We start from the raw sequence: 24,849 nt of genomic DNA, 5'->3' as shown, positions 1-24,849 counted from the left end.
CCTGACTCCGTGCATAGTTTGGTAAGGGTTTCTTTCAGTGTTCGATTCATTCTCTCCACTTGTCCTGAACTTTGAGGTTGCCACGCTGTATGAAAATTCCATTGTATGCGTAAGGCTTGAGACACTTCCTGTGTTATTTTTGAAAGAAAGTGACTCCCCTGATCAGAATTAATAGCCTCCGGTACATGATATCGGGGAATTATTTCCTGTACTAAGGCCTTAGTGACAGCTCGGGCCTGGCAATGTCTGGTGGGGAAACATTCCACCCACCCAGTTAGTTGATCAACAAAGACAAGTAAGTATTTGTAGCCCCTACATGGGGGCATTTCAGCAAAATCAACTTGCCATCTCTGAAACGGACACGTGGCCCAGGGCTGACCTCCCATTGGGGCTGGGGGCCCATGCCCTTTTTGATTTGTTCGTTGACAAATAGGACACGTGTTAACAATCCTTTGGGCTTCCATATGCATCCTTAGTCCTTTGAGAGTTTGGGTGGCTAATTCAACCATAGCTGCTGACCCCATATGCCCTTCTTTGTGTATGAGCCGAAGAGTCTCTTTTAAGATCGGCTGAGGCACAAAGATCTCTCCGCCAGGCAATTTCCACCATCCCGAGGGGAGCAGGCGGGCCCCTACACTTTGGGCGTATCGTGTCTCCTCGGCTGTATACTGCAGGGGGGGGGGGCTTACATTCAGTATCTTTTGCTAGAAGGAGCCATGTAGCCCCATCCTGTGCTGCTTCCCTTGCAGCCTGATCAGCTAGTTGATTATATTTTTGCTGTTCCATCTGAGGGGTTTTGCCATGTGCATGCACATGAATTACAGCGACTCATAGTGGGAGCATTAGAGCGTCCAGCAGGGTTTTAATAAGGCCCCCATGTGCTATCTTTTGGCCTGAGGCTGTGATAAATCCCCTCTCTTTCCACAGGGTCCCGTGGGCATGCACCACCATGTAAGCATAACGGCTGTCAGTATACAAATTAAGACTTTTTCCTGCGCCCATTCGGAGGGCCTCAATAAGGGCCACTAACTCTGCTGCTTGGGCAGACCAATTTGGGTTTAATTTAAACTTGTGGATTCCATTATTTTTAATTACTACTGCTGCTCCGGTATACCGTTTACCATCTACCACGTAACTAGATCCATCTACATATCCCTCTATATCAGGGTTAGGCCAGGGTATGTCCGAGAGGTCTGGGCGTGGTTTAATTTCTTGTTGCAAGACCTCAATACAATCGTGAGTGGGCTTGGATTCACAGGGGTCCCGAGGGTCAGGCAACAAGGTTGCCGGGTTAAGGGAGCTGACAGGCCGGAAAGTCAAGTTAGGGGCTAGCAAGAGTCCTACCTCGTATCGTGAATGCTGGCTGGGATTTAAATGTTTGTCTCCGGCCCCTGTTCCTAATATTTGAGGTACTCCATGTGGGACTACAACCTCAGTGTCTCCACCCAGGGTTAATTTTTTAGCTTCTTGTACTAAAAGAGCGGTGGCTGCAACAGCGCGCAAACAAGCAGGCCATCCCCTGGCGACGGGGTCCAACACCTTTGAGTAATAACCAATAGGCCACCAGGTTGGTCCTGATCGTTGGCATAGGAGTCCAGTTGCCACCCCTTTCCATTCATGGACATATAGGGTAAATGGCTTTCGTGGATCCGGAAGAGCCAAGGCAGGTGGTTGAATTAACGCCACTTTAAGCTCTCGAAATGCTTTCTCCATCTCCCTAGTCCATGTCCAATGAAGCAAGCCTTCCTTGGTTAATGACTCATATAAGGGTTTGGCTTTTCCTCCATAATCAGGGATCCAGAGCCGACAAAATCCGGTCAGGCCCAAGAAAGCCCTAAGTTCGCGTGGATTTCGTGGTTGGGGACTATCGAGTATAGCCCGAATCCGTTCTTTACCTAAGCTGCGACTTCCCTGCGTCAGCTGATACCCAAGAAAGGTAACCTGCTATTTAACCAATTGGATCTTGCCTTTGGAGACTTTATATCCCTGTCTGCCAAGATAATTAAGGAGCTCCACAGTTTGCTCCTTACAGGCTGCCTCTGTTTCAGTACTTAAAAGCAAATCGTCACAGTACTGAACTATGTTACATGAGGGGTGTCTAGCCAGGAATGGGGCAAGGTCTCTCTTTAGCTGGCCGCCAAAAATCTCGGGGGCACAGGTCAGTCCCTGTGGAATAACAGTCCACAGATACTGAGCCTTATAATGGGTATCCGGATCTTCCCATTCAAAAGCAAACAGCTTTTGAGATTCGGGGTCAAGGGGTATGGAAAAGAAAGCATCTTTCAAATCTATGACAGAAAACCAACCATGATATTTGGGAACCTGGCCCAGGATAGTATGGGGGTTCGGGACAACTGGATGGGGGCCTCTACAAGTTTGTTAACTTGTCTTAGGTCCTGTACTAAACGGTACTGTCCATTAGGTTTGGGTACCCCTATTATTGGAGTATTGTACGGGGATGTGCCTTCCCTAAGCCACCCACACTGCAGAAACTTTAAAATTAAGGGTTTTAGCCCAATTTGTATTGCTAATTTTAGAGGGTATTGTTGGACACGAACCGGGCTGCTTCCTTCTTTAAGCTTAATTCGTACTGGGGAAGCATTCCGAGCTCGTGCAATGCCCCCTGTCTCCGCCCAAACCTCGGGGTTAACCCTTGGTATCAAGTCCTCTTCTGTATCCTGGCAGTCGGAATAAAAAGTTCCAGCACTCATTAGAGCCATTATATAATTAGAGGTCTGTTGTTTAGGCAATCGTACTTCAATATTCCCATTGTTGAATGAGATTTCCGCCTGCAGTTTGGTGAGGATATCTCGTCCCAGCAATGCAATGGGGCACGAGGGGTGACAAACAAACTGGTGGGAGATCTGATGGTCTCCTACTTTTACTAAAAGGGGAAGGGTTTTTGCTAATACCACGTTTTGTCCTTCAATTCCCTGAACAATAGCATGACCTGGGGCTCTGCCTGGCGGTGTTGTCTTAAGGGGGAGTAAACTCAGGGCAGCCCCGGTATCGATCAAGGCTTCAATGCGGCAGTCCCCTACCTTAATTTGTACCGTGGGATCCAGTCTAGCAGCTTGCGCTGCTAAGAGGGGCCGCTGGGTCCCTCGGCCTCCTCATTGGGGAGACTTGTTGTCCAATCCCCCCGTATTGTAAAGACTTGGGGGTGGTATGGTCTCAGTCCTACGTCCCTGTCTTATAGTGTTTCTGTTGGGACACTCATTCTTCCAATGTCCTTCCTGTCTGCAAATGGCGCACTGGGTTTGTCCTAAGCGGGGACCCCGTGTTTTCCCTCTATCCCCTGTATATACATACTCACTTGCTATACTCTGTTTTTCAATCTTTTCGTTTCCCTTTCTTAAAGCCATTGCAAGGGCCCGTGCCCCCTTTTTCCGTTCTTCCTCATCTTGTCTATCATACACCTTTAAAGCAATCTCCAACAGTTCCTCTGTATTCTTTCCTGATGCTCCCTCCACCTTTTGCAATTTCTTTCTAATATCATCATAGGATTGGCCACTGAAGAGCGGAATTAATACTCGCTTCCCATTTTGATCCCCCGGGTCTAAGTCAGTGTACCTTCTACAGGTGTCACACAGGCGCTCATAAAAGGCTGCTGGATTTTCCTTCCTTTCTTGTCTTATATTGTATAATTTGGCCCAATTAGGGGTTTTTCGAATGCAACGTTTCATACCCTGCACTATAGCAGTGGCATACCTCTGATGCTCTTTGATCCCCACCTCATTATGTGACCAGTGCGGGTCCTTCTCGGGCAATAGGTCAGTCACTGAACCTACATGTGCATATGTCTGTGTTACCCACTCACGGGCCTTTGACAAAACCATACGTCTTTCGTCAGCTGTAAAAACATTCAATGCAACTTGCATATCCCCCCATGTTGGGTTATGCGCTGTTATCAACATTTCAAAAATTGCCGTCAGGGGGGCCGGATCCTCGGAAAATGGGGGATTCTGCTGTTTTCCAGTTATACAAATCACTTGTTGCGAACGGAACATATATCACAGTACGCCTCGCCATCTTGCCCTATCGTTTCGCGTAGGGGCATCTCATGCAGTGTGCTTTCCTGGGTGCCACTAGTGTGGCTCCTTGTGAATCGAAACACACCGTCCTCCGTTGGGACAGGGATTAACGTCTGTTCTGGGCTTGCCTCCTTCGTCTTTACAGGCGGAGGGCAGTCTGTACCTTCCTTTACCTCCTATCCAGGTCCCTCAGGCTGGGGTATAATGGGCCCAGGGGGGGAAGTACATAGTCTGGGGTTTGTGGGATTACAGGAGGCGGGCATGGCTTCTTAACAGGGTACTGGGTTTTTTAATCAGGACACGGGCCATCAGCATCTTGAAGGTTTTTTGTCTACATTTTGTAACCAAGGAGGGGAATTTGCCACCAGATCCTGCCAAATATCAATATATACGGATACTGGTCCCAATGTCCGTCTCGGGTCACAATGCCATGCACTGCTTGTACTATTTCTAACTTCAATGTACCACCATTGGGCCATTCCACCCCAAAGGTTGGCCATTCTATCGTGCAAAATTTAATCAAATCATCTTTACATAATTGTACCATAAATCTGCCTGGCGCCGAACACAATTATCTAACATACAAACCCAGGGTGTTCCAGAGACACAAAAGGGAAATCTTCAGGACACTGACCCCCTTTCAACTAAGCAACAATACTCCCCTGCAATAAGTACACCGGGTTTCCCATAGGAGTTTGGGGCGGGAGTCTTATGCCTCACAATAGTTTACCCAATTTCGTAAATCATACAATGAGAATGGAGAAACAGGATTTGATACACTAAACGGGGTGTTTACTCCTCAGACCCTAAGGTAAACGCACTTACTTGCCCGGAGTGGCAAGCACGTTCGACTACACAATTACTAACATGCACCCATTCCTCCTGTGGCTGGACCACCCACACTTGGAACTTCCTCAAACCCTAGAGGTAAACTCAATGCCCGGAGTGGCTCTGGGGACTTGGAAGTGGTAAACTCAATGCTCTGTGTCCTCTGGGACCTTCTCTAAAGAGGACACCGCCGCCCCGGTCGGCCGAGGTGGTCCGAGAGCACGAGCTGCACAATCAGCTCGAGGTGGCCACTTCTCTCAGTACCAGCTCACTAGCCCCGGTAGCGTCAGCGCCCTCTACAGGGAGGGTCCCGGCGGAGTCACCAATTTGTTAGCCAAATGGGCTCGTTCTCCCCGGAGCTAGTCAATTACTCCAAGGAGGCACAGAGAACAAGACTGAGTTTTATACAGACCTTTATTGATACGATCAGCTGAGCGGGTGCCCTCCCCGACTAATGCCAGAGGAGTGACACACCGAGACATAGCATAGTCATACATATATATTACCATTATTTACGTCATATCAGACCACACTGACACAGCATATTTTCCAGGGGTTTGCAGACGTGGGGTACATAGGTCTATTTGCCTGTTGATACACTCTAAACATTCCACGTTGTTCTCCTTGACCAAAGTACTTAGCAATGTTTGTCATTGGTTATGAAAGCAGGTCACTATTGCACAAGAACAGCAAAGCCTTAATCATTTTATCTATCACTTCCTGCTGCTCCCATTGGCCTGCAGTGGCGAACCACGGCCAGTGGGAGCTGCGATCGGCTGAACCTGCAGATACAGCAGGTAAACAGACCATCAAGTAACCAAACCAGCCCGGCCCACCAGGGTGCTTACCCTGGCGGGCCACATGCCAAAGGTTGCCAATCCCTGTGTTAGATATTCAATTCAATGATTCCATAGAGTTTAAAATCATCAAATTTTGGTTTAGACCCATTTATAAGCCAACCCCTGCTCTTTGAAGTGTCCCTTTTTTACCAAAAATATTCAGTTTATGAACGAGTATAAACCTTAATAATATTTGCCATAAAATGCTATATGAGATCCAGGCGTTATTTGCTATTTCAAGTATATGGAAATACTGCACTATTCTAGATACTACATGGTAGCTGTTGTGGAAATTTTGTCTGTAATGTGATTGCTGTAAAATATTTATGAAGCACTGTCACAATATTAGAGGGTCCCATATTTTTTACATAAAATTTTAAAATACCCATTTTCTCTAGCATTCACTGACCTGTTTGTCATTTTCTTGAACACTTCAAGCTTGAACAAAATGATAGCACAGGGAGGCATAATTCCACAAAAGAGTGAGACAAGGGAGACAGCATTATTCAGGAGCTAATTTTCAAATAAGCAACATGCCAAATTTCAGTACAATTAACACATATGTTCATTGCCAGTTCTCTGTTACTTCCAATGCACAGACTTCCCTGAGTGGATTCAATTCATACTGATACCTAAACCACAACAAGGCAGCTTGCTACAAGCAGGAGCTACAGTAAACTGAAAGTACAGGTAAGCTTCAGAATAAATGACACAGAGTGGGTCTGTTCTGTTTAGCAATAAGTATAATCTGTGTTTCCCCAGAGGAAGGTGTAAATGGTGATGGTAGGAACATAAGAATTGCCAGACTGGCTCAGATTCATGGTCCATCTAGTCCAGCATCCAGCATCAGATACTTCAGAGGAAGAGGCAAGAGCCCTACAATAGATAGATGTGGGAAAATATTCCCCTATGAAGGTCTCATCCTAATACTTAATAGTTAATGATCGTGGTAAGCCCCGAAACATGAGTTTTTATCTTTTTTCCAATAATCATTTTGTTAGCATTAACTAACATAACTCTAGATAGTTCCACTATATATCAACAATGCATCTCTCTTTGCATCTTATCTTCCCTCCCATTCTACTCTCACGGAAGTCAAGTGAACTTTTGATATTGACTTCAAAAGATTCAGGTTTGGCCTTGCGTGCAGAGATTTCTTCATATGCACTTTATAACCTATTCTTCACAAGTTCTCCGTTGAGCAGCTTGAAGTGTATTCTGTGTTATTAGCAATAATTTGAATCTACAATAGCAAATGTTATGCAAAAATCAGTTTATAAAATAAACTGTTTTAAATCTGATTTAAACTCAATTTAAAAATCAAATATATTAGAAAAATTGAGACCATATAGTTTGCCAAATTTAATTAAAAAAATCAAAGTAGTTTTAATAAATAAATGTAAAAAATAATTAACCCTGCAAACCCTTTCTATATGGTTGTCTTGTAATTTAAAATAAAAGTACTATATACTTCTGGGGGGAAAGTATATAATGTGTGTATTTTTTAATTAATATAACTCCAGATTTAGTAGGTTGGTATTTAGGACATCGTTAACTCAAGATTTCTCAGTGTTTGTACTATAAATCTGTATTTTCAGAAGATTAGGAGTCAGAAGTAAAAATTAATTCCAGGCCATGGCAAAAATGTGTTTTGTTGTTGTTTTAAAATGTTATATTTTATTTATTTTTATATATATGCACACACACATACACACTTTTCTGTATGTAATATATGCAAAATATATATAAAATTCACACACTATACGTGCGTGTGCGTGTGTGTGTCTGTGTGTGTGTGTAATCATAGACTGGAACCACTTTTGCCAAATCCTGGAACTAATTTTTACTACTGACTCCTAATCATCTGAAAATACAGATTTATAATGCAAACACTGAGAAATCTTGAATTAGAGACGTCCTAGATACCAATCTCTAAACCCAGAGTTAAACTAACATTATGGAAATTTATGTAGGAATGAATTGCTTGAATATACAGCAAATAAAACATTCATAAATCATGGAAATTTTCTTTCTGAAAACTGCTATTTATCATAATTTGTAAAGGGACCAGTGGTGACATAAATCCTATCTGGAACTTCTACCTGCAGCTTTCAGAACTGTCAGCTTTTCTGCAGTGCAATGAAAAACTTCCAGTGGCTGACCAAATGAAAAGTTCCCTGAGCTCACCTGGAAGCATTAATCTTTTTGGACACACTGAATCAACTGACAATTTAATGTCTGTCATTTTTACGGAAATAAAAGTTTTAAAGCCTTCAAGTTCTATTATTTTAAAATATATTTTTAGGGAAATTGATTTTTTTACAGTCAGTTTTAAGTTTTAAGACTGAGTGGTTTCATTAAATATAAGGGGATAAAGCTCTGACAATGTCAGAACAACATGTTAACTCCTAATGTTTTGACAGTTAATATATAGATCCCCATTCGGCAACATTTAACATACAATAAGTAGCTAAAATAGGTGCAGCCTTGCATACTTTTGCCTACCTCAAACATCACTTCATGGTCACTGTCAACTTGAGCATGCCAGCTTTCTTTAAGAAAAAAGAATAAACAATGGATGCAAATGAGCCCACTATCCCTGAGTGGTTTTGTTCCTGGTTATATAGCTGCCATTGCCTATTATAAAGAAGATACATATAAGCCCCTGCAAAAGTGATCCAAATAATAATGAGAAATTACAGCTAGGTTAGCATGTTCCTAGCTATGCATGTTCATAGAACATGTGATATATAGAGTATGACCCTTTATTTTAGTGTGTAGTGTCTGTAGCTGAGCTGGGTATGGACCCAGATCTCCTGACTGCAAGTCCAGTGCCTTACTATGACACATGGCCAGAAAGGGTTATGCATCCTGCAAGATACATGACCTAAATTCAACTTCTAGGGACATATTATTAGATAATGTTTGTGGGTTTTTGTGTTTATATATATATATATATATATTTAGAGGTTAATAATGTTACCAAAGAGTCCCTGTCTATACTGTATTCTGTTAATTCAGAGATCAAAAGGAGATCTTAACATTTAAATGAAATGTACAAATAGTGATATCACTGTATTCATCTCTCTTTGAAATGTATAGCAATCTCCTCTGAATAGTGGAAAATAGGCAAATGCCTTATGTTAATCCCTGTAGCTAATTACAAGTGATGCTTAGGAAATAGGTCTATTACAAAGTCTCCATGATTGCCTACTGTTCCCCTAAGGACTCCGAGCTGTCAAGAGAAGACCTGGAAATGTTGTCTTGGGTACTGATCCTTTTTATCTCAGATCTGCTTGATGCTTTATCCAGGGGAAACTTGAGTCAGAAGACTGAGATCTCCAGTCCCATCTGGATCACCCGAAATATGAACATTGAACTATAACCTATGGACTAATTTTGAAAGAACTCCCTGCAACTGCAAAGCTCACCATCTCTACTATGAAACTGATCTCAGAACTGTACTCGTGTCTGTATGTATACTGATCTTTTAACCAATACTCTCTCTCTTTTCTTTATTAATAAATATTAGTTTAGTTAATAAGAATTGGCTCTAAGCATGTATTTAGGTAAGATCTGAAATATTCATTAACCTGGGAGGTAATGTGTTTGATCCTTTGAGACTGGTAGAACTTTATTCTATGATTAATAAGATTTTCAGTTATCCTCATCATATTTGACTTCAGTTTCTGGGTGGAAGCCTAAGGCTCGGTTGCTTTAAGGGAACTGTGTTGTTGGCTTCTGGGTAACAAGTAAGGTATTATGCGCTGGCTTGGTGAATCTAAGTATTAGAATATTTACCAGCTTGGGGATTGTCTGCTCCATTCTTTGCAGTTTACCCTAATTGAGTAACCTCAGTGTGGCTCCCCTGGTACTCTGGTCATACTGAGGGCTTGTTTATACTGGCACTTTGCAGTGCTGCAACTTTCTCACTCAGGGGTGTGAAAAAACATCCCCTTGATGCAGCAAGTTTCAGCGCTGTAATTTGCCAGTATAGACAATGCACTAGCCCATCGTGGAGGTGGGTTTTTTAGAGCACTGGGAGAGCTCTCTCCCAGCACTGTGCTGCGACTACACAAGCCCGGTTAAAGTGCTGCTGCTGCAGCACTTTAACATCACCAGTGAAGACGTGCCCTTACTCACTGGACTACATTGCTTCACAAACTGTATTTGTTGTAAGAAACTTCCCATTGCCTCTGCATACAGTGTTCCACGAAGGAATAAAAATAAGACTACAGTTACACCAAACACTAGATATTAGTAAACATAGTCATTCACTTTATTTTTTTATTCCACGTAGAGTCATTAGGAGCAACTTCCGTAACTACTACAGGATCAACAATTGCAATTAACTTCTTATTTTTCCTGTGCCTTTTTCTCTGCCTTTCTTTTTTGTTGCCCTGTAGAAGCTTTTGTTTAGCAGTATAAAGTGTTCCAAAGCCTGAGATTAATAAAGAGAGATCAGAAACTGCACCACACAAACATTTTCTCATTTTCCAGTTGACAAAAATGGCCAATTGCCAAGACCAAACATCAGTAAACTAGTGGAAACAAATGTTTACTGCAGAATATTTACAAGCTTTAATCTTGGAGGAATCAGTCGCTCCATTTTGAGGGTGTTCTGTTTTGTTTCCATTATTTATCCAGGTTTGTCTGGCAAAAAATAGATACTAGCTGCAATCCCGTATGTGGCATGTAGCCCAGATGGCTTCATCTCTGTTTTATGCTTATATTCAGATGACAAATGAATTTGTCTGAAAACTTATCCTAAATGGATATGTTAATCTAACCTTCTACCTTTACATGACATGAAAATATATCACCAAATCCTGTGAAAAGTGTGTAAATCCTTTTCTAAAATGAATAAAATAAACACACATAGAGTATACCCTGAGGAATTATTATTATTTGGCTCTATAGATACATTGTGCAAGTTATTCCTTCATAAACAAATTCCTGCACTAAATGTATCTGAGAATACCTTTCTGCCGGCTTTTGTTAGTACAGATTGCTAGCCATTATTTTCTAACTTAAAGGAAATATATTTTCCTTTTATGAGATATCTGTGCAAAGGCCAGACTACAATTATAGAAAAGCAGATAATATCGTGTAAAATAAAACATTCCCAGAATGGAAACAGAACTCACTTAAAGATAGTGGGTTAGGCCATGTCTACACGACGCCTTAAATTCGAATTAAACGGCTTTAATTCGAATTTATGGTGCACCCGTCCACACGACGCAGCCCTCTAATTCAAATTAAAGGGCTATTTAAATCGATTTTAGTACTTCTTCTAAACCACAGGAGTAACCCTAAAATCAATTTTACTAATTCGAATTTAGTGCAGTGTGGACGGAAATCGAAGTTAATGGCCTCCAGGAGCTATCCCACAGATCACCACTGACCACTCTGGACAGCACTCAAAACTCCTATGCACTGGCCAGGTAAACAGGAAAAGACCCGTGGAGGTTTGAATCAGTTTCCTGTTTGTCCACCGTGGGGCTCTGAGCAGCAGTTAATCACGCTGCACCTTTAAAAATGCAGTCTCCTGAGAATAGAAAAAGAGCTCCAGCATGGACCACAGAAGAGCTTTTGGATCTCATTGCTATCTGGGGTGAGGATTCAGTGCTAACAGAACTCCGTTCGTCAAAACGGAATGAGAAAGTATTTGAAAGAATTTCAAAGTCTATGATTGCAAAAGGATACAGCAGGGACTCTTTCCAATGCAGGATTAAAGTGAAAGAACTGAGACAAGCATACCAGAAAACCAGAGAGGGAAACGGGAGATCTGGAGTTGCTCCTAAAACATGCAGGTTCTATGCAGAGCTACATGCAATTTTTGGGGGCTTGGCTACCAGTCGCCCATCCTTAATCGTGGATTCAGATGACCTGATTTCAGTTTCAACTGTGGCTGAGGATTCTGCAGAGGGGGAAGATCAGGAAGAGGTACATGAGGGAGACATTGCTGATACCACACAGCTCTCAATTACCAACAGCAGCCAGGAGTTGTTTCTGACCCAAGATTTAACCTTGCAGCAGGCTAATCAAGCCACTATCACAGAAAGTGAAGCCATGGAAGGGACCAGCGGTGAGTAAATGTTTAAATCAGTCATATTTAAAAACTAGCGTTTTTTAATTATCAATTTTTAAGCATGCGTTGTCATTTCTTTTTAGCCATTACAGTTACATGAAAAGTTCCTTAACATGTCTGGGGATGCAATGAAAATCCTCCCAAGAAATCTCCATGAATTGATATTGCAGGAAATCAAAGTGCCTTTTCAGTAAATTTTGGGGCAATGCTGCCTTAGCCGGTCCTCCAATGAAAGATGCTTTGCCCCTCCAGGCATGCATGCCTGAATTTGGAATCATTGCTTCACAAAGCATAGATGCATAAGCGCCAGGACTCTGATCACAGGCATGAAACATTCACTCTGCCTCTTGTGCTGTAACTCTCACCAGAGTTCTGTCGTTCATTGTGACCTGGTTTAAATAAGTAATTGCTTTGTCATTAGGAGAGAAAACATGGCCATTATGCTCCTGTAATGCCACTCGATGTAGCTGGGGGGAGGGGACTTGTGCTGCGATGATGCTTTAGCAGGAAGGGGTGAGACAACATAAAGACTTACCATGGCTGCTTGGAAGCAAATTTATAATGGTAGTACCAGCAAGCTGCATCTGTACTGTGCTCTGAGCCCAGGGACAGAGTCTCCCAGTATTAAAAGATGAAAAATGTGACCTTGCAGTGAAATCACATGTCCTGCGTAAGGTGCATAGTTTTGTGCTGTGTGAGTGAGTGGAATCATTGTTCTAAGAAATGTATCTTTTTACATACTTCTCTCTCTTACCTCCACCATACAGCTGTGCAGTGTTCTTTACTCACTACCCCATCTGCCAGGCTACCCAAGAGACAGAGGAAAAAGAGAACGAGAGACGAAATGTTTTCCGAAGTCATGGAAGTCAGCCACAGTAACACAGCTCATCATAGTGATTTGAAGGAACTGATAGCAAAATACAAGAAAGATGCCAGTGACCGGGAGGACAGGAGAGACGCTCGAGATGAGAGGTGGCGAGAGGAAGACCGGCAGGTAGAAGAGAGGTGGCGCAAGGAAGACAGGCAGGAAGATCAGAGGTGCAGGGAGGAAGATAGGCGCTGGCGTGATGGAACGCTGGAGCTGCTGCGTGATCACACTGATATCCTCAGACGCATGTTGATTGTTCAGGAACAGCAGCGGGGTTACAGAGTGCCACTGCAGTCCATGTTTAATCACCCTCCAAGCTCCCCAGGTTCCATATCTCCCTCACGCAGACGTGTTAGAACGCGTGGGGGAAGGCTTCCTGCACCAGCACACTCCACCCCCATGGAGAGCCCAACCAAAAGGCTGTAATGAAGCTGAAATGTATTTCATGGGCTTTTCCTTACCTGTGATCCTCCTCCCAAAGCACAGCTTTCAGGGATACCTAGATAAATCTGTGCCTCTGAATATAGTTCCTTTCTAATCAGACATACATCCAAAGGGGGGAGGGTGCTTTTATTACAGGGAATGATCCTTTAAAAATGAACGCATGTTTTTAAAGCAATAACAAATGAGTTTTAATAAAGATTAAATGATTTTTAAAACATACTGGCTTTCTTTCCTTCAGCCACATGTAATGAAAGGGTGGGGGGTTGATTTTGAAAGTCCTGCAGCAAGCTGTAAGTAAAGGGGGACGGTGGGTTGCTTACAGGGAGTCAATAGAGGCGGGAGTGTTCATCAAGGGCAAAGAAGCACTGCAATCACACCATACCCTGGCCCGCGACAAAACACATTTTCAGGGCTTCTCTGATGCGCACCGCCTCCTGGTGTGCTCTTCTAATCGCCCTGGTGTCTGGCTGCTCGTAGTCAGCGGCCAGGCGATTAGCCTCAGCCTCCCACCCCGCCATAAAGGTATCCCCCTTACTCTCACAGAGATTGTGGAGCACACAGCAAGCAGCAATAGCTACGGGGACATTCTTTGGGCTGAGGTCTGAGCGAGTGAGTAATGATCGAAAGCGCCCCTTTAAACGCCCAAATGCACACTCTACCACCATCCTGCACTTGCTCAGCCTGTAGTTGAACAGCTCCTGAGCACTGTCCAGGCTGCCTGTGTATGGCTTCATGAGCCACGGCATCAAGGGGTAGGCTGGGTCACCCAGGATAACGACAGGCATCTCAACATCGCCCACTGTTATTTTCTGGTCTGGGAAGTAATTTCCTTGATGCAGTCGTTTAAAGAGAGTACTGTTTCTGAAGACGCGCGCGTCATGAACCCTTCCTGGCCATCCCACGTGGATGCTGGTGAAACGTCCCTTGTGATCCACCAGTGCTTGCAGCACCATGGAAAAGTACCCCTTGCGGTTCACGTACTCGGCGCCCTGGTGCTCTGGGGCCAAGATAGGGATATGGGTTCCATCTATGGCCCCTCCACAGTTAGGGAATCCCATTGCAGCAAAGCCATCCACTATGACCTGCACGTTTCCCAGAGTCACAACCTTTCGTAGCAGCAGCTTAACGATTGCTTTGGCTACTTGCATCACAGCAGCCCCCACAGTAGATTTTCCCACTCCAAATTGATTCCTGACTGACCGGTAGCTGTCTGGAGTTGCAAGCTTCCAGAGGGCTATTGCCACTCGCTTCTCCACTGTGAGGGCTGCTCTCATCTTAGTATTATGGCATTTCAGGGCAGGGGAAAGCATGTCACAAAGTTCAAAGAAAGTGCTCTTACGCATGCGAAAGTTTTGCAGCCACTGGGAATCGTCCCACACCTGCAAAACTATGCGGTCCCACCAGTCTGTGCTTGTTTCCCGTGCCCAAAATCGGCGTTCAATGGGTAGAAGCTGCCCCATTACCAGCAGTAGCTCCAAAATGCTGGGTCCCACGGTTAGGGAGAAATCAGTCTCCATGTCGTCATCATCATCATCGCTCTTGTCGGTGCGCTGCCATAGCTGCCGCCTCCTCCTCCTCCTCCTCCTCCTCCTCCTACCCCTCTCCTCCTGAATTTGCAGTTCATGGCTCAGCATAGACAGCACGAGAGTGCGCGTGGTGTTTACAACTTGCACGATTGCGTTACTGATCTCAGCAGGGTCCATGGTCTCAGCAGGGTCCATGCTTGCTGTGCTATGGCGTTTGCTCTCTTCACCCAGGAAAAAAGGCGCGAAATGGTTGGCTGCTGCTTTCACAAAGGGAGGGGTGAGGCTGTACCCAGCAGCACCCGGGACAATGTTTTTGGTCCCAGCAGGCACTGGGCTGTAAACCAGGAAGTGGGAACTATGGGATAGCTGTGTCACAGCTACCCACAGTGCACCGCTCCTGAAATCGAAGTAAGACATGGGCCATGGACGCACAATTTCGATTTAAGATTCTTGGTGTGGACGCTCTAAATCGATTTTATAAATTCGGTTTTATAAAATCGATTTAGATAACTTCGATTTACTGCTGCCGTGTAGACAAGGCCTTAGATTCAGTCTTTGTTTATAACAGCTTCTGCTGGAGTAACCCAGAACATAAGACCCCCTGCTGGTGAAAGGTGCCCATTACCTTCTTTCCTCCAGGATCCTGCAGCCAACAGGTCTCTAGTTACAGCTTAAAGGCTTCGCTCCCATAGTGGACTCTAAAGGAAGGAAGGACAGGCACTGCAACTATTTCTTGCCTTACTTTGGGGTTGAACCCCTATAGTCGGCTTGAAGAGATGTAACTTGCAGCCTGGTGTCTGATGGGGGTGAATCGAGGTCAACTTATTACAAGTCTAGAGACTACATCAAGTTCATCCCAACTTCCATGCACATAGTTTTGCACCAACAAACATTTAAATACACACTTTTCAAGTGCTAGCAATTGCACTCGCAGTTGATGGCATTTATACATTCAAAACCTGCCCCAAAACAATGTGCAGATTGTGCCATCTTCCAAGATTTTCTAATCTGCACTGGGGTACTAGCTACCGTATTGTTAGTTAAATGTAATTATTTTTAATTCTACTTAATTTGAAAGAATAAACAGTCAGTGTACCAAAAAGAATAGATGCACTCCACTGATATGCCTTTTGGCAGTAAGTTATTTTACAGCCATATATTGTTATAAAAACACAGAAATTGAAAATACTGAATAAATACTCACCAGAATTTATTGGAAAAAGTATCTTTTTAAAATATATGATGTGTTCAACAAAGTTATAGGTACACAGATTGTTTTTGGGGTGTGACATGAGGAAGGGAAGGGAACAGAAGTTCAGGGATCCTGTAGTTTGGTCACTGCTTTTACCACTCCTAGTAGAGGCTGTGAGAGATTACATTCATCTTGATATATGAGCATATTTAGAGAAAAGTCATTCACAGGTATACTGCTCATTTATCCACCTACATACATAAAGCTAGTTCAAGCCCTGTTGGCCTTGGAACAAGAGGGATGGAACCAAGAATCAATTATAAGTCTCATATGAATTGGCTCAGAAGAGTACTCTGTGATAGTCTGTACCCCTATTTTCACCCATTTTACAAGACCAGTGCTTAGTCTGTGCTGGGTGCTTACAAAACCAGGGCTTAAATTGTGTTGAGCCCTCGCACCTTTAGGCTTGGTAGGTCATAGTAGTGCTTAATTTGTGCTGGGACTTGCTGGGGCTGAGCCCTGGCATGCTGGGCTTGTCATGTCAGTTGCTGGTCTTGGCATGGACAGCAGGAGGCTCATGCTGCCGCTGCTTTGCCAACAGGTTGCAGAACTGCCACCTCACCCACACCCCTTTGTAAAGCCAGCAGCGCACTGAGCCTGCCAGACGCCCAGCATCTGCAACTAAATTGGTGTAAGCTGAGCTCCCGCATCCTGGGCTGTGAGACCTTTGGGGCCGGGGTTGCCATTGGCCCCTTGCCTTCCTGTGGGGGCTCCCATGAGGAAGCTGCTGCCCCTCATGAAGCCCAGGAGAGGTAGAGACTCCCTAGTGCTGGCAGCAAGGAGAGAGGTGAGGTGTCAAGGACTGGGGGGAGGTGACCATGCAGCCGGGGCACAGTGCAGGGCAAGAGGAGCTGGGCACCAGGGCTGGAAGGAAGCTCCAGGAGGTAGCCCCAGAGCTGTGGGCAGGGTCCTGACGGGAGGTGGAGCAGGAGCATGGATCAGTCAGAATGGGGTGCACATGATGCACCAGGGAGAGAGGCAGGTCTGCACTCCAGCCGGGGATGCTGACCCCCACGGTGTCCATGATCCCAGCTGCTACAGCCCCCAACACCAGACATGTTCAGTGGGCTCAGCATCTCCCCCTCGCAGGGGACACACACTGAGATGAGGTCAGAGCTAAGGCCAATCCTGCACCCATTTGCGTGAGAGGTGGGGTGCTCTTCCCCTGTGGAGATTCCAGCTAGGCAGAGTGATCCAGGCACAGGTGGTGGGTCCCACAACCCCTTTGACAGGACTGATGGATCAGGCGGGGTGGAGAATTAACACTCACTCCTATCATGGAGAGTGCAATAGGGATGAGGGTGGTTGGGGAGGCAGTACTGCTCTCCTGCATTTCCTGCCCCATTTGGAAAACAATGGTGTATACTCGCCGGCCCTGGACAATCACACAGGGAGTAGGGAGTATGTTTGATATTTGGAGTGAGTATTCATGATGGGGTGTGGGATGGGGGTGAATGGGGATAGGCAAGTTAGGGTGTATGTGGGGTGTAAGATAGGGGGTGCATCAGTGCTTAATTTGTGCAGGGGAAGTGCCATCCTTACCCATACACAAGGTACGTAACTGCATAGGGCACCAGGAAATTTGTTGTGATGGCCTCACGTCCTGGTGCCCCACAGTCCCTCCTATCCTCTGCCTGTGGAATATAATAGTCTAGTCTCCTGTGGGCTGGAATACTTTGGTCTCATTTTGGTTGTTGAGTTTAGTGTGCAGGTGGCAGGTGGTGCTGGTGGTCTGTTCTAGACATGAGATCAGACTAGATGATCTGGCGATTCCTTCCAGCCTTAATCTCTATGAGTCTAACATTTCACTGTGATACTAAGGACTTATATCATGGCACCATAACATACCATGGAGCAGCCAAGTGAAGTAGAACCCTGTCATCCAAGAGTTCTGAAAGATCACAGAGATAGGTTTCTCCAATATGAACTGAACATTGGCTTAAAGGCACATGATATGGTTCTGTAGTAAAAGTAGCATTTTTTTTAATAGCTCAGTTACAGTTACTGATTTGTTTTGCTGAAAAGGTCATATCTGATTATAATTAGCCTATTCCTGCCTGAGTTACAGTAAGGAGAATGGGAAATGAATTGTAGGCTGTTACAATTAAATACTATATCATAGTGCTCTCTCTCTCTCTCTCTCCACAACAAGGCAGTCATAAATCTGCCTGATAAAAATAATTTTGCTGGTGCACACTTTCTAAAAGAAGACATTAATTATGGCTTCATTCACAGAGCAATCAAAAATAGGCATATATTTTCAAGCACAATTGAAGTTATTTCTGAACTAATTAGTTCTGATAAAAGAACACCTATCACTCACTTCTGTTTTATGGCTTCATGTGAAGCAGGAATAATAAACCATGACAAAAGACAACTGCAGAAATTTGAATTCTAAAAATCAAAATCAAGTCAGTTATGCAGAAGCATAATCCTCCCTCATGCTAGAATTATTTTAGGTGATGGAAGGAAATAGAATTATAATATAGTCACTAACAGGCAGTTGACAAGATTTTGACTTCACACTAGTGGTCCTCCTTCATCATGTTTACAAGTGGACCAGAATTATGTTTGCAAGACTAATTCTTGCACAATAAAACAAAGGACATGAAAATGATGAAGGACAACTTCTTACTGAATGTAAAAATGCAAGTGCATTTGCTGCTGTTATTAATCATAATTATTGAGCTCTATTATGAAATCTTTGCCCCATGTACATCTCCTTAATTGCTGTCCATATTGTTAGAGTCCCAGCAATAATTATAAAAACAGAGTGACAATTTCTAATTCTTATATAGAGAAAGTAAATTGCAAAATATTTCCCTTGATTTTTATTAATGTAATTAATTTTCCACACTCAGACACAGATTTAGATTTGTGAGTTTCTCTTCTTATCAAATCTAGACAATTGCATTTGTTCCTGTTTTAATGATACCAGTACTTTAGTTTAATAAAGATAATCAGTAACCAGATTTCCCTTCCTTTTACCCTGGCGTCCCTCAAAGAAGAGAGATTGCAACAACTCCTTGAATTTCTTTGGGATTATGATTGAACCAGAAGTGGATTTAAGAATAAAGATCTAGAAGGTAAACAGGGTATGGAAGTCCAGTGATGAAACATTAATCAGATAATTAAATTTATGAATTTTATGAAATGTATACCTAGATATATATTCAGCAAATCATTTTCCATTATTCACCTAGTTCTAGTAAGATTATTGAGTGAGAGACTCTCCATCAGGTAAGGGACTGAGAAAGACTCACTTCAAAGAGAGCCCAGTTGGGCCCAGAATTTCACATTCATGATGTTAAGACTCTGAGGCAGATCCAGAAATAGACCTGTATTAGAAAGGCTTTAGAAAAAAAACCCAAAGGCAGAGGGCTTTCCAGGAATGGAATAAAGATGTACAAATACAGCTAAAATGACTGGCCTGAGCAGACATGCCCAAAGCATAGTGGATCTGGTTTATCAATGTTGTACTGACTTGCTCTCAAGTTTAATTATAGCAGTTTTGTTACTGAGATATTTTTACTCTCTTGATTAGAATGATCTCTACTTTGCATTTTCATGTTACCTGTAATACTAGATAACTGTGGCTAGCACTACTGGTGGGAGGTAGGACAGTACCTTCTGAAACTGCTTACTAAGCACAACAGGAGTCACAAATTATAGGTGTGACTCTAGGTATTAGTCTTGGTAGTCCATCGATCTGATGATGACAAATCTGAGCAAATCATCTATTGTTGGTTTCCTGGTGTGCCCTCTGATGGCTATACAAGCCAATTCCAGAGGTGCACATTTGGCTCCAGATGGTGCATGGGAAGTTCACAGTCAGTGGGTTGTGCGCTGCTGGTGCTATGTGACGTCGTTCACGTGCCTCTTGTAGACTCCGGCAGTGGTCTTCCTCAAAGGCAATGCAGGTATTTCTGACTGTTGCACGCCACTGTGTTTGTTGCTGGCGCCGTCTTTAAGGTCCCTGGGTTTGATACTGCTATACTGCAGATTGGCTTTGATGGTGCCCTTGTAACGTTTACATGGACGACCTATATGCCGGATTCCCTGGGAGAGCTCACCGTAGAGAAGCTGGCGGGGAATTCTGTTGGCATCCATGCGGCTGACATGACCGGTCCAACGTAGCTGTGACTTCATGATCATCATTTCAATGCTTGTCATCTGGGCTCTCTCGAGAACCTCAAGATTGGGCACTTTGTCTTGCCAGCAGATCTTCATGATGTTGGGGAGGCAACCCATGTGGAATGCTTCGAGCTGCTTGATGTGACACTCATATAGTGTCCATGTTTCACACCCGTACAAAAGAGATGAAAGAACAGCAGCTCTGTACATAAGCAGTTTTGTTGACATCCGAATGTTGTGGTGGTTAAAACTTTGACACGCAGATAGTCAAGTGCCTGGCTTGCTTTGGATATTCGTGCGTTGATCTCATTATCCAGTGATCCATCACTGGATATGACAGTACCCAGGTATTTAAAGTTCTCCACTACTTTAAGCTGAGTGCCATCAATGGAGATACTGGGACAGAAGCATTTGATCCAGGTACAGGTTGATGGAGAACTTCTGTCTTTCCGAGGCTGATAGTTAGTCTGAAGAGTTGTGAGGCCTTGGCAACTTGTTGACAACGTGCTGAAGATCATTTTCAGTGTGAGCCATGAGGGCACAGTCATCTGGCAAAGAGTGCCTCAAGAAGGAGTTTCTGCACTGTCTTAGTCTTTGCATTCAGGTGACAGAGGTCAAAAAGTGAACCATCGTGCCGGTATTTCAAATATATACCTCGATCCAGATCTTTCATTGCATGGTTGAGGACGCATGCAAAGAACAGGTTAAATAAGACAGGAGCGAGAACACATCCTTGTTTCACGCCGTTGGTGATGTTTAAGGGGGCAATTGGCTCCATCAGACAATACTTCGCCTGTCATGCTGTCATCAAAAACGCGTATAATCTGGACAAATTTTCTTGGGCAGCCAAGTCACATTAGAATAGTCCAAAGGGCTTCCCCGTTGACGGTATCAAACGCCTTTGTCAGATCTATGAAGACAGCATACAGGTGCATGTTCTGTTCAATGCACTTCTTTTGTATTTGTCTGACAGCAAACACCATGTCGACTGTGCTCTGGCCAGGTCAAAACACATTGACTTTCAGGTAGATTTGCCTCGGAAATACTGGCTATTAGGCGGTTCAAGATGATGCGGGCGATGATTTTTCCCTCCAACGGAAAGGAGGGATATGCCTCTATAATTTCCACATTCTGCTTTGCTGCCTTCGTTCTTGAAAGAGACACAATAGTAGCGTCGCGGAGGTCCTGTGGTATGTTTTCATCCTCCCAGATGCTGATGATCACGTTGTGTAACGCTGCTAGTGCTGCTGGACCTGCTGCTTTGTATATCTCTGCTGGTATCCCATCTTTTCCAGGAGCTTTTCCTGAACTCATCTGGCTAACAGCTTTCTTAATCTCATCTATAGTGGGCAGAGTCAAGATCTGTCAGAGCAGGTTGTTGTGGAATTTCATTGAGGACGTTATTATTCACGGGTTGATGGTCTACTGAGAAGGTTGCTAAAGTGTTCTCGTCATCTTTCGTTGATGCCTTCTTTATCTTTAATCAGCATTGTGTTGTCTGATGAAAGCAGTGGGGGGTCCTTAGTTTAGAAGGTCCATAGACAGTCTTAATAGCACTGAAGAACATCTTTGAGTTGTGAGTCTCAGCATAGAGCTCGATTTCTTTGGTTTGCTCTCCCATCTGTTGTCTTGTATCTGACGGAGGTTTTCCTGTGTTTTGCTCTGAAGGTACTTGAAATGGTCCCATTTGGAGACTGAGGAGGGATCATTCTGCCATTCGATAAAGGCTTTTCTCTTTACTTCCAGAGCTGAGCATATTTCTTCTTGGTTCTCATCAAAACAATCCTGATGCGTTCTTTTCTTTGGTCCAAGATATGTTATTGCTGTGTCAGTCACCAGCTGATTGAACTGGTCCCACTTTTCAGTTGCAGTACCGATGACTTGTCCGTGGGATGTCAGTTTGTCATCAAGACTCTTCTGAAAGTTGTTGAAACACTGAGCATCCTTCAGTTTGGCTATGTTGAAAGTAGGTCGCACATGCTTAAGGCGTTTGTGCCGAGAGGGAGCGATGTAAAGTTGGAGAAATGTCCTGACTAATCTGTGGTCTGTCCAGCACTCCGCACCTCGCATTACTCTGGTGATCATTACGTCTCAGATGTCTCACCTTCTGACAATGGCATAATCTATCAGATGCCACTGTTTGGACCTAGGGTGCATTCATGTCGTTTTGTATTTATCCGCTTTTCAGAACAGAGTGTTGGTAATGGTCAGGTCATTTTCAGAACAAAGGCTCAAAAGGAGTAGTCCATTGCTGTTCATTTTGCCTACACCATGTGGCCCGGTTACTCCTTTCCAGTTCTCATTGTCAGCCCCGACTCATTGAAATCTTCAAGTAGGAGTAGTTTGTCTGTTACAGGTGTGGCCTTGATCAGTCTGTCGAGATCTTCACAGAATTGTTCCTTTGAGTTGTCAGAGCATGTTAGAGTGGGTGCATATGCACTAATGATGGTGGCATGACATTTGCCATTTAGTGGGAAGCGTAGTTTCAGCAATCTTTCATTGATACCCACTGGAAGGTCTGGGAGTTGATGCATCAATGAGGTTTTTATTGCCAGACTAACTCCATGTATTCTATCCTCTATCTCAGTCTTACCCTTCCAGAAGAAGGTGTAACCACTTCTTGGTTCACTCAAGAAACCTTCCCCAGGCAATCTTGTTTCGCTTACTGCCGCTATATCAATGTCGTAGCGGGTTAGTTCTCGAGCAATGAGAGCTGTCCTTTTCTCAGATCTTGCAACAGCTTCTCGAGCCAGTGTCAGTATTTATAAAACAGAGATTCTACCACTGGGAAGCTTGCTCTTGCTTTAGTTAATCAAATCTAGATATTTGCATTTGTTCCTGTTTTAATGATACTAGTACTTTAGTTTAAACCAGGGGTAGTTGCATGACAATTTGTGGTGACATTACTGTGCTATATTACTGACATATAAGTAAGAATTCCACCGTTGTATGCGTGTTGTTATCGCCATGTTGGTTCCAGGATATGAAAGAGACAAAGTGGACGACATAATATCTTTTACGGGATCAATTTCTGCTGGTGAAAGAGACAAGCTTTTGAACTCAGCTCTCCACAAAGACCTTTTCTCTTTCACCTGCAGAAGTTGATACAATAAAAGATATTACCTCAGACACCTTCTCTCATTCATGGGACCAAGTTTGAAGGTATCTTTAGCATCAAGGAAAAAGCTGACTGATCCAGGATTCAAAATCTGCAGTGAAGCAGGCACATCTACACTACTGAATGCTCAAGAAAATAAGTAGGAGAGCAACAATCATTTTGATAAATGTTACTCAAAAATCAGTTTAACTACAGCTTTACACAATTTTAAGATGCTTCTCACATACATTTTGCTTAATGGACTGCAAAATGTCATGCAGATGAAAACAGCGGTCCTTTTAATTCTTTGAATTCCCCAAAAATGGAATATTTGTTGTCCTGTCATACATTGTTCTTTTCAGAGCAAGTGATTATGTTAAGTAGATTACAAATGCAATCAATAAAAAATGGTTTAAGATTATAACAAGATTTTCTTTGTAAGGAAGATAAAATGGTTGGGACGGCAAGATTCCACAATAGGAGAGACATGGGGGAAATGAATCATGGTTCAGGTATACATATCAGTAAATTCTGGGATTTAAATCTGGTTATTGAAGTCTAGTTGCTTTTTCACAAAATTATGCAAGGGATGTTTAATCCTTTAAAAAACAGCTGAATTTTTAAAATTGTATTTGCATGAGGCATTTTTCAAGCTATACATTCCATATTCATTTTCATCCCATTATCCTTAGTTATGCACCCATGCAGCACCTTACATATGTCCCTTCTCATTTTAATGTTATTTATCAGTATTATTTATTATTTGTATTATGTCACCTGTGCTAAGCTCTGTACCAAACACATAGTAAGAAATAATCCTGGCCCCACAGAGTTTGGAATCTGATACCCCAGTTTATGAAAGCACTTCAGCAAGTCCATCCCAATTCAAAATTTAAGCACATTCTAATCAGCATGGACTTGCTTTAGTGCTTTCCTGAATAGGGATGCGTTCCTAAGGCAGAGCATGAATAGATAATGTAGACAAAGGGTAAGAGAAAGGAAGTAGTATTGTCACCATTTCACAGATAACTGAGGCACAGAGAGATGAACTGAATCACCCAAGATCACTCAGGAATCTGTGATAGAGCTAAAATAGAATTCAGTTTTCCTGAGTCCCAGCCTCATGCTTTAGCACCACAGCACTAACCTTCCTTCCTAGTAACACTCAAATCTAGAATCACTGTGCTCTGAACACAGTGGTTCCTACCTGGAGGAGCATAGCCCTGAGGTGGATCATGATGGGGCAGTTGGAAAGTCACCTGAATGTCTGAGAAAACAATTGGAAGAATTTCCTGGTCACTGATACTCAGCAGAAATCAGGAGAGGGCAAGGAATTAGTGTGGCCAACTCTTGTAATTTTATTGAGAATTTCACAATATTTGAAGGGTTTTTGATTCAAGCCACAGCTTTTGGAGCCACGTGTGTAAATGTGAATTTCAGCTGTCATTACTAGCCATTGTATATGTAAAAAAAGCTTGAAAATGAGAACCCAAAGACTCAAACACCAGAAGGCAAATAAAAAAAATTATGTTTTTAAAAATCTCGTGATCTCTTGGGGCTGGATTACTGAATGCTTGAAACTGGCCATACTGGATCAATTACTCTGTTCCTCTTCCACTCCCTTTTGTTCCTGAACTCAGTAAAAATAATTCCTGTGATGTTGCACTCCATATGCTTGTTAGGCCTAACTGGAAATGTCACAAAGCCAGTTATGCCAACGTGAGCAAAGTCAGGCT

The 24,849-nt window shown here is 43.4% G+C and overlaps 2 protein-coding genes across 4 annotated transcripts in view; one reads left to right on the top strand and one right to left on the bottom strand.

Annotated features, from left to right (window-relative positions):
- The window catches only part of RALYL (RALY RNA binding protein like), a 620,330-nt gene that overhangs the window by 135,314 nt on the left and 460,167 nt on the right, over nt 1-24,849 (bottom strand). The gene's annotated exons all lie outside the window — the stretch shown is intronic.
- On the top strand, nt 11,032-13,086 carry LOC142046435 (uncharacterized). The gene is made up of 2 exons (XM_075063405.1): nt 11,032-11,789; nt 12,560-13,086. The coding sequence occupies exons 1-2, from the start codon at nt 11,240-11,242 to the stop codon at nt 13,084-13,086; spliced, it is 1,077 nt and encodes a 358-aa protein (XP_074919506.1). The 5' UTR covers nt 11,032-11,239.

This window comes from Chelonoidis abingdonii, chromosome 2 (assembly GCF_003597395.2).
Source record: "Chelonoidis abingdonii isolate Lonesome George chromosome 2, CheloAbing_2.0, whole genome shotgun sequence".
Lineage (NCBI taxonomy): Eukaryota > Metazoa > Chordata > Testudines > Testudinidae > Chelonoidis > Chelonoidis abingdonii.
Note: the sequence above shows the minus strand (reverse complement) of the source record. Positions and strands in the feature narration are given on the sequence as shown.

Coding starts and splice junctions, on each gene's coding strand:
- LOC142046435 (XM_075063405.1), top strand. CDS start 11,240: ATGCAGTCTCCTGAGAATAGAAAAAGAGCTCCAGCATGGACCACAGAA. Junction 11,790..12,559: donor AGCCATGGAAGGGACCAGCG/GTGAGTAAATGT, acceptor TCCACCATACAG/CTGTGCAGTGTTCTTTACTC.